Source organism: Oncorhynchus clarkii, chromosome 4 (assembly GCF_045791955.1).
Source record: "Oncorhynchus clarkii lewisi isolate Uvic-CL-2024 chromosome 4, UVic_Ocla_1.0, whole genome shotgun sequence".
Lineage (NCBI taxonomy): Eukaryota > Metazoa > Chordata > Actinopteri > Salmoniformes > Salmonidae > Oncorhynchus > Oncorhynchus clarkii.
The window spans coordinates 38,093,932-38,109,004 of record NC_092150.1 but is presented as its reverse complement, the minus strand read 5'-3'; the positions used below and the strand labels follow the sequence as shown (position 1 = coordinate 38,109,004).

Sequence of the window (15,073 nt, the reverse complement as noted above, 5' to 3'; positions counted from 1 at the left end):
TGTCCAAGCTTAAACTCAGAGATCCTGTTTATGATTATTCAAATAATCACACTGTTTTTATTGTACATTCTTATTGACACTAATAACTCAATTCTCCAGACATTTTGGATTATTGGAGTACGCAATAGAGAAAACAGCAAGCATTTTTCCGCTAACCCCAATGGCTTACATATACTGGAAGGAAAATATAATCGGCATCACAGTCAGGCTCTTTCCAATCTACAAGAACACACATGTTACACATGTTCCATGCCCTGTGGGTCTGAGTGTACATACATATGAGTCGTCTATACGTACTGCCCAATAAATTCATTCCATAGGAACATTTAGCATGCTATTACTTGTAACAATATGTGTTGCTATGGTTTTGGTAATGTGTGATTCTTTGTTTATAGAGTCTTCCAGGTCCTGTTGGTGAGGACGGGCCCCTGGGAAAAGATGGTCCAAAGGTAAACATACTGAATGTTCAGCCAAATGAGGGTGTTTGTGTTCTCTATTACACATTTGACCTCAACAGCATAATATTTTGCTGAATGCTATCTTTTGCTGTCCCTATCTTTGCCTCAGGGAGAGCCAGGTGACCATGGGCCAATGGGCGAGGCAGGGGACAGGGGGATAGAGGGAGACCCTGGGCTTCCTGGGGCCACCGGACTGGCTGGAAAAAGTGGTTTCCCTGTAAGTTTTTCCGACAAACAATAATTACAACAATAGAGCCAAACGCGATGATGCCTATGGGTCCCAGTAGGGGGCAGTCTTCACTTTAACAAAGCCTTGTAGTCCCTGGGGCATTCAAGGTGGTGTGGGCACACTGCAACAAAGGAGGTGTGACAAAGGTCAGTAGTCTAGACAAGTCCATAGATTGTTTCTAATGAGTTTGACTCTCTACCAGGGACCGGAGGGGAAACAGGGTCCCCTGGGGAACCGTGGCAGGCATGGCAAGAAGGTAACCATTCAGATGTTTTACTAGCATGTGTTGATTCAGTGCCTTCAGAAAGTATTCATACTTGACTTATTCCACATTTTGTTGTGTTACAGCCTGAATTCAAAATGGATTAAATTGGTAATTTGTTTTCAACCGTCTATGCACAATACCCCATAAAGGCAAAGTGGAAACATGTTTTTAGAAATGTTTCCAAATGTATTGAAAATGAAATACAGAAATAGCTGATTTACATAAGTATTCACACCCCTGAGTCAATACTTTGTAGAAGCACCTTTGGCAGTGATTACTGTCTTTCTGGGTCTCTAAGAGCTTTCCACACCTGGACTATGCAACATTTGCCCATTTTATTATTTTCTAAATTATTCAAGCACTGTCAAATTTGTTGTTGATCCTTGCTAAAACAAACATTTCAGGTCTTGCCATATATTTTCAAGTAGATTTAAGCCAAAACTTTAATTAGGCCACTCAGGAACATTCACTGTCTTCGTGGTAAGCAACTCCAGTGTAGTTTTGGCCTTGTGTTTTAGGTTATTGTCCTGCTGAAAGGTGAATTCATTTATCCTGATAAACTCCCCAGTCCTTGACAATTACAAGCAGAACCATACAATTATGCAGCCATCACTATTCTTGAAAATATGGAGAGTAGTACTCAGTGATGTGTGGTATTGGATTTACCCCAAACATAACACTTTGTATTCAGGACAAGAAGTGAATTACTTTGCCATATATTTTTCAGCATTTCTTTAGTGCCTCGTTGCAAACAGGATCCATGTTTTGGAATATTTGTATTCCTTTTCACTCTGTCAATTAGGATAGTATTGTGGAGGAAATACAATGTTGTTGATCCATCCTCAGTTTTCTCCTATCACAGCCATGAAACTCTGTAACTGTTTTATAGTCACCATTGACCAGCAGCCGAGTTAGGAAAGACGCCTGTATCTTTGTAGTGACTGACTGGATGTATTGATATACCATCTAAAGTGCAATTCATAACTTCACCAATCTAAAAGAGATATTTAATGTCTACTTTTTTTTTCATTTTTACCCATCTACCAATAGGTGCCCTTCTTTTTGAGGCATTGGAAAACCTCAGAGGTCTTTGTGGTTGAATTTGTGTTTGAAACTCACTGCTCGACTGAGGGACCTTACAGATTATTGTATTTGTCAGCTACAGAGATGATGTAGTCTTTCAAAATGTCATGGTAAACAATATTATTGTGCACGGAGTGAGTCCATGCAACTCATTATGTGACTTGTTAAGCACATTTTTACTCCTGAACCTATTCAGGCTTGCCATAACAAAGCGGTTGAATAGTTATTGACTCAAGACATTTCAGCTTTTAATGTTTAATTCATTTGTAAACTTTTCAAAAAACATAATTCCACTTTGTCATTATGGGGTATTGTGTGTAGATCAGTGACACAAAATCTAAATTGAATCTATTTTAATTTCAGGCTGTACCACAACAAAATGTGGAAAAAGTCAAGGGGTGTGAATACTTTTTGAAGGCTCTGCACATCACTTGGATCCTCATCACCAGTGATACATCAGTGTCCAAGCTGCACACACACACACCCTTTTGTTGTTGTTTTGTGTTCAGGGAGAGGCAGGCAAACCAGGTCATATCGGTGAGACAGGGGACATCGGGGACATGGGCCAGAAAGGGGGCACAGGACTGAAAGGCGCCAGAGGAACCAGAGGACCTGCAGTCAGTACCCACTTTCATTTTATTCCAGTATAGTCTGTGACCTAACTTCCTGTCTGGGAGCCTGACAATTCCATTTAAATCTGTGTAACAAAGTGTCCCTCGTTGGTACTGAAGGGCGTAAATCTGTAAGGTATTTTGTTTTTTCTAGGTCTTCCAGTTTTATGTACATTAAAGAGCGAGCGATCCAAAAGTAAGCTCATACTGATAGTCACTGAAGGATCAAGGCTTTGTAATAAAAAAATGATCTGGCCAGGAGGACAGCATCCATGAAGCTATAGTCTCAACAATAAACACTTGAAATGGGACTGTTTTTTTTTTGTCCTCGTTGATTGAGATGAGGTAACACACTCAGCATCCTACCACCCAGTAGAAATGGTTATTGGTTATTGACACTCACGAACACTCACAATTGACTTATTACATATATTGAACAAAAATATAAACGCAACATGTAAAGTGTTGGTCCAATGTTTCATGAGCTGAAATAAAATATCCCTGAAATGTTCCACATGCACAAGAAGCTTATTTATCTAAAATGTTGTGTTTACATCCCTGTTAGTGAACATTTACCTTTTGCCAAGATAATCCATCCACTTGACAGATGTGGCATATCAAGAAGATGATTAAATAGCATGATTATTACACAGATGCACCTTGTGCTGGGGACAATAAAAGGCCACTCTAAAATGTGCAGTTTTGTCACACAACACAATGCCACAGATGTCTCAAGTTTTGAAGGAGCGTCCAATTACCATTCTGACTGCAGGAATGTCTAGCAGAGCTGTTGCCAGAGAATTGAATGTGAATTTCACTACCATATGCTGCCTCCAATGTTGTTTTAGAGAATTTGGCAGTACGTTCAACCAGCCTCACAACCACAGACCACATGTAACCACACCAACCCAAGACCTCCACATCCGGCTTCTTCACCTGCAGGGAACGTCTGAAACCAGCCACCCGGACAGCTGATTCAACTTTGTGTTTGCACAACCCAAATAATTTCTGCACAAACTGTCAGAAACTGTCTCAGGGAAGCTCATCCCAGTGCTCATCGTTCTCACCTGAGCGGTTTCACTGCAGTTCGGCGTAGCAATCAACTTCTGTGGGAAAATGCTCAACTTCGATGGCCACTGGCACGCTGGAGAAGTGTGCTCTTCACCGATGAATGCTGGCTTCAACTGTACAGGGCAGATGGCAGACAACGTGTATGGCATCGTGTGGGCGAGTGGTTTGCTGATGTCAACTTTGGGAACATGGTGGCGGTGGGGTTATGGTATGGGGAAGTACGGGCAGGCCTAAGCTACAGACAACAAACACAATGGCATTTTATCGATGTCAATTTGAATGCATCAAGATACGGTGACGAGATCCATGTTGCAAGGGTCTGTACACAATTCCTGGAAGCTGAAAATGTTTTAGTTCCTCCATGGCCTGCATATTCAACCGATGAGCACCTTTGAGATGCTCTGGTTCGATGTGTACGACAGCGTTTCCAGTTCTCGCCAATATCCAGAAACGTCGCACAGCCATTGAAGAGGAGAGGGACAACATTCCACAGGCCACAATCAACGGCGGCATGAGGCAAATGGTGGCCACACCAGACACTGACTGGTTTTCTGATCCAAGTCCCTGCCTTTTTCTAAAGCATCTGTGACCAACAGATGCATATCTGTATTCCCAGTCATGTGAAATCCCTATATTAGGGCCTAATTAATTTCTTTCTACTGACTGATGTCCTTATATAGTGTGACTGAGTAAAATATGCTAGTTGCGTTTATATTTTTGTTCAGTGTAGTCCCCATCTCATTGGCAGGTCTGTGATATTCCATTAATAAGACTAACTAATTTCCATGAGTGTCTCCGGAGAATAACCAACTGTAAGTAACCAACTGTAAAAACATCTGAAACAGTAAAAGCAGAAAGCAGAGTAACCTAAACATGACTTTGTTCAAACCTGGCCAAGCCTCGGTCGGCTCAGTAGCTTAAAACTAATGCAAAGTGATCGGAGGCTTTTCCTATGTCATTCCATTATAAGCTCTGAAGCTAATCTTTCTTTGTTCCCTTTCAGCCGGTCAACTCAGTACAACACAAGCTATGGGGGGAGTTCACGCGCTACCGCCCTCTGCTCAAGAACATTAGTACACGTGCCTCTCCGGAAGCCCTGTGTTCCACATGATAAACCTGAGGCACGGATTAACTCCTTCAATTCTTCTGCTCTTCACCTCGAGCTGAGCAGAACAATTCAGACATTTCTTAAAAATAAGCTAAATGTATCAGGCTTAACTGTCCCACTTAAGGAGGGGATGCACACACGTTGTCTGTTAAAGTTTGGTAACTGGTTTTGTGAAGTTCCCTACCACAATTCTTCTGCCTGTTTAGACTGGCTGAGTACAATTGCAAACACAACGAAAATGATCGATACAGATTTGGGTTTAACACCATGCCCAAATAAATAAAAATAACTCCCTCCAACGATACCCTTATGGCTTCTTCTCACAAGTGCCCGTACCTTGACTGGGTCTGAGTTACGGAACCCGGGGATGAATTGGGACTTGTCCTGTCTGTCTGAGGCGTGCGAAAGCAGCCCTAGCTCAATCCATTTGCTGTGCGCTCTGTCGCCGGCTAAGGGAGGTAACTTTAAGTGAGAGGGCGGCCGGGTCAATGTGTACTCCATACCTCTCTTCCCAGACTTGGCCGATGATCTGGTTTAATGTGGACGGGATCAGGCTAGCTCAACAGCACTGCATAGCGTGCCAGTCAGGTTAGCGAGCTAGCTAGCGTACTGCCACAGGCGATCCCTGTCTCACATGGTGGAACTGTTTTTGTAGCTCTCTCGTTTAGCATATGCAGCGTTCAGTCCCTTGGTTATTCTAAACGGACCGTGCTGTGGTCAGAGAGATTCTCGAGACCGAAAGAAGACGCCACACGGTGTTCTTTGGCTAGCTCTGTGCTGGCAGCGGGCTTGGCTAGCACTAGCCCGTGGGGATCATGCCAGGGAGCTGGCTACTGGCTTAGCAAAACTACAGTGCCTTGCGAAAGTATTCGGCCCCCTTGAACTTTGCGACCTTTTGCCACATTTCAGGCTTCAAACATAAAGATATAAAACTGTACTTTTTTTGTGAAGAATCAACAACAAGTGGGACACAATCATGAAGTGGAACGACATTTATTGGATATTTCAAACTTTTTTAACAAATCAAAAACTGAAAAATTGGACGTGCAAAATTATTCAGCCCCTTTACTTTCAGTGCAGCAAACTCTCTCCAGAAGTTCAGTGAGGATCTCTGAAAGATCCAATGTTGACCTAAATGACTAATGATGATAAATACAATCCACCTGTGTGTAATCAAGTCTCCGTATAAATGCACCTGCACTGTGATAGTCTCAGAGGTCCGTTAAAAGCGCAGAGAGCATCATGAAGAACAAGGAACACACCAGGCAGGTCCGAGATACTGTTGTGAAGAAGTTTAAAGCCGGATTTGGATACAAAAAGATTTGCCAAGCTTTAAACATCCCAAGGAGCAATAATATTGAAATGGAAGGAGTATCAGACCACTGCAAATCTACCAAGACCTGGCCGTCCCTCTAAACTTTCCGCTCATACAAGGAGAAGACTGATCAGAGATGCAGCCAAGAGGCCCATGATCACTCTGGATGAACTGCAGAGATCTACAGCTGAGGTGGGAGACTCTGTCCATAGGATAACAGTCGTATATTGCACAAATCTGGCCTTTATGGAAGAGTGGCAAGAAGAAAGCCATTTCTTAAAGATATCCATAAAAAGTGTTGTTTAAAGTTTGCCACAAGCCACCTGGGAGACACACCAAACATGTGGAAGAAGGTGCTCTGGTCAGATGAAACCAAAATTGAACTTTTTGGCAACAATGCAAAACGTTATGTTTGGCGTAAAAGCAACACAGCTCATCACTCTGAACACACCATCCCCACTGTCAAACATGGTGGTGGCAGCATCATGGTTTGGGCCTGCTTTTCTTCAGCAGGGACAGGGAAGATGGTTAAAATTGATGGGAAGATGGATGAAGCCAAATACAGGACCATTCTGGAAGAACCTGATGGAGTCTGCAAAAGACCTGAGACTGGGACGGAGATTTGTCTTCCAACAAGACAATGATCCAAAACATAAAGCAAAATCTACAATGGAATGGTTCAAAAATAAACATATCCAGGTGTTAGAATGGCCAAGTCAAAGTCCAGACCTGAATCCAATCGAGAATCTGTGGAAAGAACTGAAAACTGCTGTTCACAAATGCTCTTCATCCAACCTCACTGAGCTCGAGCTGTTTTGCAAGGAGGAATGGGAAAAAAATTCAGTCTCTCGATGTGCAAAACTGATAGAGACATACCCAAAGCGACTTACAGATGTAATCGCAGCAAAAGGTGGCGCTACAAAGTATTAACTTAAGGGGGCTGAATAATTTTGCACGCCCAATTTTTCAGTTTTTGATTGTGTCCCACTTGTTGTTGATTCTTCACAAAAAAATACAGTTTTATATCTTTATGTTTGAAGCCTGAAATGTGGCAAAAGGTCGCAAAGTTCAAGGGGGCCGAATACTTTCGCAAGGCACTGTACATTTGGGTGTATAATAAATGATTATGGCTCCAATTTAGCTGTCCCAGACAAGTTTTTGAGATCGGAGACAAAAACCCCAGGTACTTGCATACTTGAGGTACGCGGCCGTCACCGACGCTCGTTAAATATGAGCAGGTCAGAGATGTAATCTGAGGGCTACCGATGCCGTCTTTGAGCCGTCCCAGACATCCTGATATTTTCAAACATGTTTTTCCAACAACATTTGCAGTGCTCTTGTATTGTGAGATGTGCAACGACACGTTTTGAGAACATGATCAGCAATAGCCAATGACAGTTTGCCAGAGATGAAGCCAGTGAGATTATGATGTTGTATCGCATCACCCTGAAAGTGTAGACTTGAGCAGGGGTGATGACTACTGCTAGTATGCATTTGTACTTGCCAAAGAGTTAAATCGTTACAGCTCTGAAGTTCGCAAGCAAAGTTATTCAATTCAACAATGTATTGGCTGAACATTTCAACTCTGTATGGCAAGCATGAAAGTCTGACTGACCCCGTTTTGAGGCTGTTTTGAGCCACAGCTCGTTGTAGCTATGTTGACAAAGTAAACACATCATCACTTCATTACTTTCACGAGACAGCGTGCTAACAAGGATGCTCACAACAGTGTGGCCCCACACTGTGCCAAGTCATTTGCACCACTACTTTGACAAGGCAAAAAAAATAGGCTACAGAAAAGATGGTTGTTTAATGTGAAAGGCTCAGCGATGTTTCGATTTTTTAATTGTTGTAGTGTACGCCTGGCATAAGAAGCCGTATGGCTGACGTAGGCTATCATTATGTGTCCGACCGCCTGGATCTTAGGTAGCAAAATTTTGAATTTTTATTTTATTTTTTACATTGGATAAAAGTAGAGACTCAGAGCTAGAAAATGGTATATCCTAGCTAACATTAGGCAATGCAAATGGGTTTCTGATACAAATAATATTACTACACAGATCATACACGTAATGTTAGCTAGTGAGCCAGCAAGCTACCGTTTGCTAGCTAACTAACAGTATGCTTTAACTGGCAATAAAAATGAATTTCTGACTAAATTAGAAACTTATATCTGGAAAATGTAGCTACTCTTATCTGTATACATGAATGAACGCTTCACGGCAGACGGGAACATTTTAACTACATTTTTTTTGTTGCTACATCTTGTTTGGCCAGCGTTGTCAAGTCACCCCAGTTCACACTGACCATGGCGTGTGCAGAAAGCTAATCACTTATTCCTACTGATCTGTTGATAGCGCCGCCTAAATTCAGGGCATCAATGTTGTTAAGAAAAGTAGCAAAATCGTTGTAGTTCTCGATGGCTAACGTTATATCGTTCAAAAATGGTGTGGGAGAAAGGACTGTCAACACATACTGAACAGCTCACGTTATAGACAGAAACGTGCTACATGGCAGACAAATCCAAACTCATCTCCTGGCATGTCCAGCCCATTCATTATCTCAGCCAATCATGGCTAGTGGGAAGTTCCTGACTTTTTCCCTGGCTAAACCAACTAGGCTCGTAATTTAACAATTTTATTTGTATTTATGGATGGAATACAAGTTTGTGAAGATACGTGAAAGTTCACATGTTCCAGAAGGCATATCTGCCCCACTGAGGTGTGACATACACCTAGTTTCCTGAAATGAGTCACATATGGTACTGTTATAACAATCAAATATTGCTGGAGCTCCTGTGCCTATAAAAGTGCCTGGCTGCAGGCGGGCTATACGGTATCAGGCACTCTATTTCCACAGGGGGCATCCCTCCCCATAGTTAGCTTATTACTGGGATTCATTGCTGATTCCTCCCTCTAGCTCACTGGTGGTGCTTAGTGATACAGGTTATGGACTCGGTAGGCAGTTGGCAATCATGCTGTTATCCCAAACACGGTCTCTGTGGTTCATACTGTATGAACTCCAAGATAAGCAGTCTGTCTCCTGCTCAATACGTTTTGTTCCTGGGAATTGGATTCGATTACAAATCACCCTGTCTGTTATCACAGATGGGGTCAGTTTTTCAGAGCGGTCTGTCCCTTTTCCAGCGGAGTTACAAGGTGCGGTGTCACTGGTACCTATGACTGCTGGGCCTGATAACTTCCATGATAGTTTTTTTATGTGTGCACCTAACCTGGTGAGAGGGGAGATGGCACAGGCTGGGGTCTCCCCTTCAAATCAAATCCAAATGAATTTGTCATATGCTCCGAATACAACCTGTAGAGACATTACAGTGAAATTCTTACTTACAAGCCCTTAACCAACAATGCAGTTTTAAGAAAATAAGTGTTATGTAAAAAATAGCTAAGTAAAAATAATAGCTAAGTAAAAATAATAGCTAAGTAAAAATAAAAGTAACAAATAATTAAACAGCGGCAGTAAAATAACAATAGTGAGGCTATATACAGGGGGAACCGGTACCAAGTCAATGTGCGGGGGCACTAGGTAGTTGAGGTAATATGTACATGTTGGTAGAGTTAAAGTGACTATGCATAGATAATAAACAGAGTAGCATCATTGTAAATGAGGGGTCTGGGTAGCTCTTTGATTAGCTGTTCAGGAGTCTTATGGCTTGGCGGTAGAAGCTGTTAAGAAGCCTTTTGGACCTAGACTTGGTGCTCCGGTACCACTTGCCGTGCGGTAGCAGAGAGAACAGTCTATAACTAGGGTGGCTGGAGTCTAACCATTTTTAGGGCCTTCCTCTGACACAGCCTGGTATAGAGGTCCTGGATGGCAGGAAGCTTGGCTGGGCCATACACACTACTCTCTGTAGTGCCTTGCGGTTGGATGCCGAGCAGTTGCCATACCAGGCAGTGATGCAACCAGTCAAGATGCTCTAGATGGTGCAGCTGTACAACCTTTTGTGGATCTGAGGACCCATGACAAATGTTTTCAATCTCCTGAGGGAGAATAGGCCCGACTGTCTTAGTGTGTTTGGACCATGATAGTATGTTGGTTATGTGGACACCAAGGAACTTGAAGCTCTTAACTTGCTCCACTACAGCCGGTGAGATGAGAATGGAGGCGTGCTTGGTCCTCCTTTTCCTGTAGTCCACAATCATCTCCTTTGTCTTCATCACGTTGAGGGAGAGGTTGTTGTCCTGGCACCACACGGCCAGGTCTCTGACCTTCTCCCTGTAGGCTGTCTCATCATTATCAGTGAACAGGCCTACCACTGTTGTCATCTGCAAACTTGATGATGGTGTTGGAGTCGTCCCTGGCCATGCAGTCATGAGTGAACAGGGAGTACAGGAGGGGACTGAGCACACACCCCTGAGGGGCCCCCGTGTTGAGGATCAGTGTGGCGGATGTGTTGTTACCTACCCTTACCACCTGGAGGGCGGCCCGTCAGGAAGTCCAGGATCCAGTTGCAGAGGGAGGTGTTTAGTCCCAGGGTACTTAGCTTGCCTTCCTCCCCAGATGTTCGCTGTGACAACGGTACCCACAAGTGGCACAACCAATCGGGTATGAAGCCCTCGAATCCGGAGTTGACCGGGGTTCAGGCAAACATTGGCACTTAAACATATTGTTTCTACCCCAAGTTCCACAGTGTTTCAAGAGTTGAGTCCTCCAAATGTCAGCTGAATAAAGAGTAATTTCCCCACAGTCAGACACTGAAAATTGTGTAAATGGAAAAATTTACAGGTGATGTTCCACCCCTTCAGATGGCACTATTTTGGGAGACTCTCTGTCTGTGTCACCCAACTGCCCTGGATTATGTGAGCAGCAAAGTCGCGGTACAGGCTACAATTTGTTGTGCATCCCTGTGCAGTGTCTGGGGCTCAGGATATTGGACTACCTGGATAATTGGCTAGTGGTAGCCAAGGGAGCAGGTGTTGTTACCTGCATTCATGCTGGTTTCCCATGTTCAGTCTCTGGGTTTCATAGTGGATCAAGAATAGCTATTTGGCTCCATCTCAGTGCATTCCGTCTCGAGTTGGACACAATCGAGGATCGTGGGTTCTTGTCCCCCTATTGGGAGGCCGGTTTTCATGCTGCTTGCCCCAATTTTGCCTGTCGTTTTTGCCAGTGCCTGTTCCTATTAGGGATGATGGTTTCTATAATAGCCATGGTCACCCCCCTGTTGCTGATGCAACCTTTCCAGCGGTAGATAATAGACACTCGCTTGGACGCACCGTGCCAATTAAACCGGTGACTCTGCATGTCCCCATCATGCCTACAGCTCTGGCTCGGTGGAGGGACCCGCTCTGTTGTTGCTGGGGACCCCCATGGGTCGAGTTATATCACGCAGAGTGATCATGACAGACTCATCCTCCCAAGGGTGGAGTGCGCTGTGCAAGGGCAGCTCAATTTGGGAGTTGCGGACAATGTCGCAGAGCGTGCTGCACATCAATTAGCTGGGGCTTTTGACGGTGTACATAGTACTCAGGCGCTTTTTCCCATTCTTGCCAGGCCATTATGAGGACCAACAGCGGGACAGTGGTGGCATACATCAACATACAGGGAGTGTTGCGGTCTCGGTTTCTATTTTACCAGTGTGGACTTTCACTCACTCCCTAGTTGCCTCACAGGTACGGATATCCGGGGGGGGGGGGGGGTCTCTTGTACGCATGTACATTGAGCAGACCATGGGTCCATTTGTGTGACCAACTTTGTCTGTTTTGCCAATCCGGCTCATGGCTGAGCGTTTTCGAATTAGACTCTCTACAGCTGAATTGTGGAGGCTATTTCTCTGGCACATGGCAGAACAGGGCAGGGAGTGCACATGCCCACTCCACCAGGGGTCTGGTGGCATCTCGGGCGTTGTTTAAAGGGTTGCCTGTTGGAGATATTTTTGGTGTGGTGCATTGGGCATCACCACACACAGTTTTCTCAGGTTTTATCTCTTGGATGTCACTGCCGCCAGTGTAGCCCACAGTGTGAATACGGCTGTGGCAGGATAGGATCATTAGGCGGCGCACAGATTGCACAATACCCGGGTACTGCAGGTCTGCCGTGGGCAATTTCAATTGGTGTCCGCTGGGGTTGGCTTGTAGTGTGATTTCATGTCTCCGTAGCTGTGTTGTACCGAGTTGACCGACTCAAAGGGGATGTACAGTTATGACTATAACTACTGTTCCCTGAAGGAGGGAAACAAGGTACAACACCTGTTCGGGCCCCACGCCGCCCAGTTCCAGGCTCGGTGAAGAGTGGTTCTGAATTGAAGGAATTAATCCGCGCCTCGAGTTTATCACCTGTGGAAGGCGGGGCTTCCGTTGAGGCACGGTGTTCATTTGCCTTGTCAGGCCAGGCGCTCAAACTCCCCCCTTGCACTCAAACTCCCCTCATAGCTGTGTTGTACCTTGCTTCCCTCTTTCAGGGAACAGTAGTTATAGTTCTAACTGTATGTTTTGTATAGCAATAAGCAGCTTGCTAATCTGGTAGTATTTGCGGACAAGCAATATCCCTATCAGGTTCTGTTATGAGTTGTAAAAGCCTGATGTCAGAAACAGAGCAGAGGATATGAATAATCGTTTTCCCCCTGCAGCACGGGATCACACAGGAAAATGAAGAAAAAGCCAGGATGTTCCTTTCAGTTGAGAACAGAACTCCTTTTCCAGTGTTAGGCCTTGAAAACTCTGTTGTGATAGCCGGTGAAGGAAAATAGGTATGCCTTAGTGACATACAACTCCTCAGTTCCATGGATTCAGACGCCAAGGTTATATTTAGCATTACCACATAGTACAGATAGAATATCAAAACAAATTGCTGTAAAAATGAATGTGTGGCTGTTTTCTGCATCATTTTCAGGGTCGTCCGGGATTTATGGGGCCTGGGGGGATGCCTGGAATGGCAGGATACACAGTGAGTTACTCCTGTCTGGCTATAATAACAACATACACACACTTCTCTTTCTCTCAGTCTTTCTCTTTCTCTCCATCACTCCCTCTGTCTCTCTCGATCTTTCTTTCTCTCCTTAAGTCAATGCCTCACTCGGTCTCACACACACACACACACACACACACACACACACACACAAACAACAAAACAGGTGTGAATCTAAGTCCTGTTCTGGTGACATGTCACTCACACCAAATCATGACTCCAGAGTGTCCTTATCAGATTTGTCTCTATTCACCTCAAAGCAGTGCTTGACTTGGACAGCTCACCAGAGCTGAATACCTGCACCTCAAAATGTTCTACTGCTTCAGCTCCTGTTCCTCTTATAGAATATTAGATCATAAGTATTGTGGAGCTCCTGCACCTTAATATAAACAGTTCCGGCACCCAAAATGAGCACTGGCACTTATTTCAGTCCAAGTCAAGCACTGCCTCAGAGAGATTCACCCCAAAGGACCTGAGAGGATCTGACATGGCCTTTGTTCTGTTCCTACACATCCCACTGAACGCAACACGCCCTCGGGTCATCTCTAAGTCTCTTTAAGCCCATTCCAGAGTTCCTTAAAGAGGTGGCATCCATTGCCAACTCCCCTGGCTGTCTCCTTCTGTGTATTTTTGCATTGGCTTAGAACCTTCACTCTTGAAGTGAAATAATGTGTGGATTGGAACCATCTTTTCCTCTGACAAGCAAGGTGTGGCCGTGGCCGCTGCCTCGCCTTCTGGCTTCTCTCTAGTCCAACACAAGACAACAGAACACCTGGTGTCGAATCACTACCAAGCTTGCACACACACACAAACATACACCAACAGTGCTCTGCAGCCAAATACAACTAGACAACAGGACACCTGTGTCGTATCAATACCAAAGCAAACAAAATGTCAAGCCAGAACAGAGAAGAAAGCTATACTGGAAATGGTAAAGCCCAACCCCAAACCCTTAAAACTAAATTCTTTGGCACCTCAACAGCCAGGTCATTGCCAGTTTTCATTCTGTTTTTGAGTCAAACACAACTAGACAACAGAATGTATCAATAATACCACAGAAACACACACCTAGCCAAACAGGAACAAAGAAGAAAGGTAAATTGGATATGGTCAACCTCAAACCCTTATACCCAAATCCTCTGGCAACTCCGGAGGACGCCATGTCATTGCCAGTCTAATTCTGTTTTTTAGTTAGATAACGATGTAGGGCACCACAAGTTCACCTTGTATCTATTTAGTTAGTTTGTATTGTACACTCACTCTTAGCTTGCTCACACACCCCACCCAAGTTTTGGAGTGATTTCTGAGGGCCTGCCAAATAAGTAATTATACCAGGGAAATATCTCTCTCCTTTGCTGTCCTTAGTGTGTTTATTATAAGGCATCATAATTATACACTGTTAACACATGTTGACAATCTACGCCATGTCAAGTTCTGTGTTATTGTACTGTCTGTCTACAGTGAGTTGCAGTATATGACTTCTCAGGTGAATAATCATGGGTTTGGTTATTCTTAGGGCCACGCTGGTAAGCCAGGATCCATTGGACCTCCTGGGCCCAAAGGTGAAAAGGTAACGTGAGCATTTGCATGTTTTTTTGTCCTCCTTCTGCACACAGTATTACGTTTTTAGCCTTTTGAAAATATATGCCATGTACAGTGCCTTTAGAAAGTATTCATACCCTTTGACTTTAAATTTAAATTGATTAAATCGTTAGTTTTTTTCTCTCACCCATCTACACACAATACCCTATAATGACAAAGTGAAAACATGTTTTTAGAAAAAATTTAAAATGTATTGAAAATGAAACACAGAAATATCTAATTTAGATTAGTATTCACACTCGATACTTTGCAGATGCACCTTTGGCAGCTATTGAAGCTGTGAGTCTTTCTGGGCAAGTCTCTAAGAGCTTTCCACACCTGGATTGTGCAACACTTTCCCATTATTATTTTCAAAATTCTTCAAGCTCTGTCAAATTGGTTGTTGATCATTGTAAAAAAAAATATTT

At 43.8% G+C, this 15,073-nt stretch overlaps 1 protein-coding gene across 1 annotated transcript in view; it reads left to right on the top strand.

The window, feature by feature from the left end:
- LOC139406790 (collagen alpha-1(XXIV) chain-like) overlaps positions 1 to 15,073 on the top strand; it is a 185,092-nt gene that overhangs the window by 135,278 nt on the left and 34,741 nt on the right. Inside the window, exons 36-41 of the mRNA XM_071149826.1 lie at positions 396 to 449; positions 568 to 675; positions 890 to 943; positions 2,545 to 2,652; positions 12,990 to 13,043; positions 14,581 to 14,634. Of these exons, the coding sequence (XP_071005927.1) occupies positions 396 to 449; positions 568 to 675; positions 890 to 943; positions 2,545 to 2,652; positions 12,990 to 13,043; positions 14,581 to 14,634 (432 nt within the window). The remainder of the gene's footprint in view (positions 1 to 395; positions 450 to 567; positions 676 to 889; positions 944 to 2,544; positions 2,653 to 12,989; positions 13,044 to 14,580; positions 14,635 to 15,073) is intronic.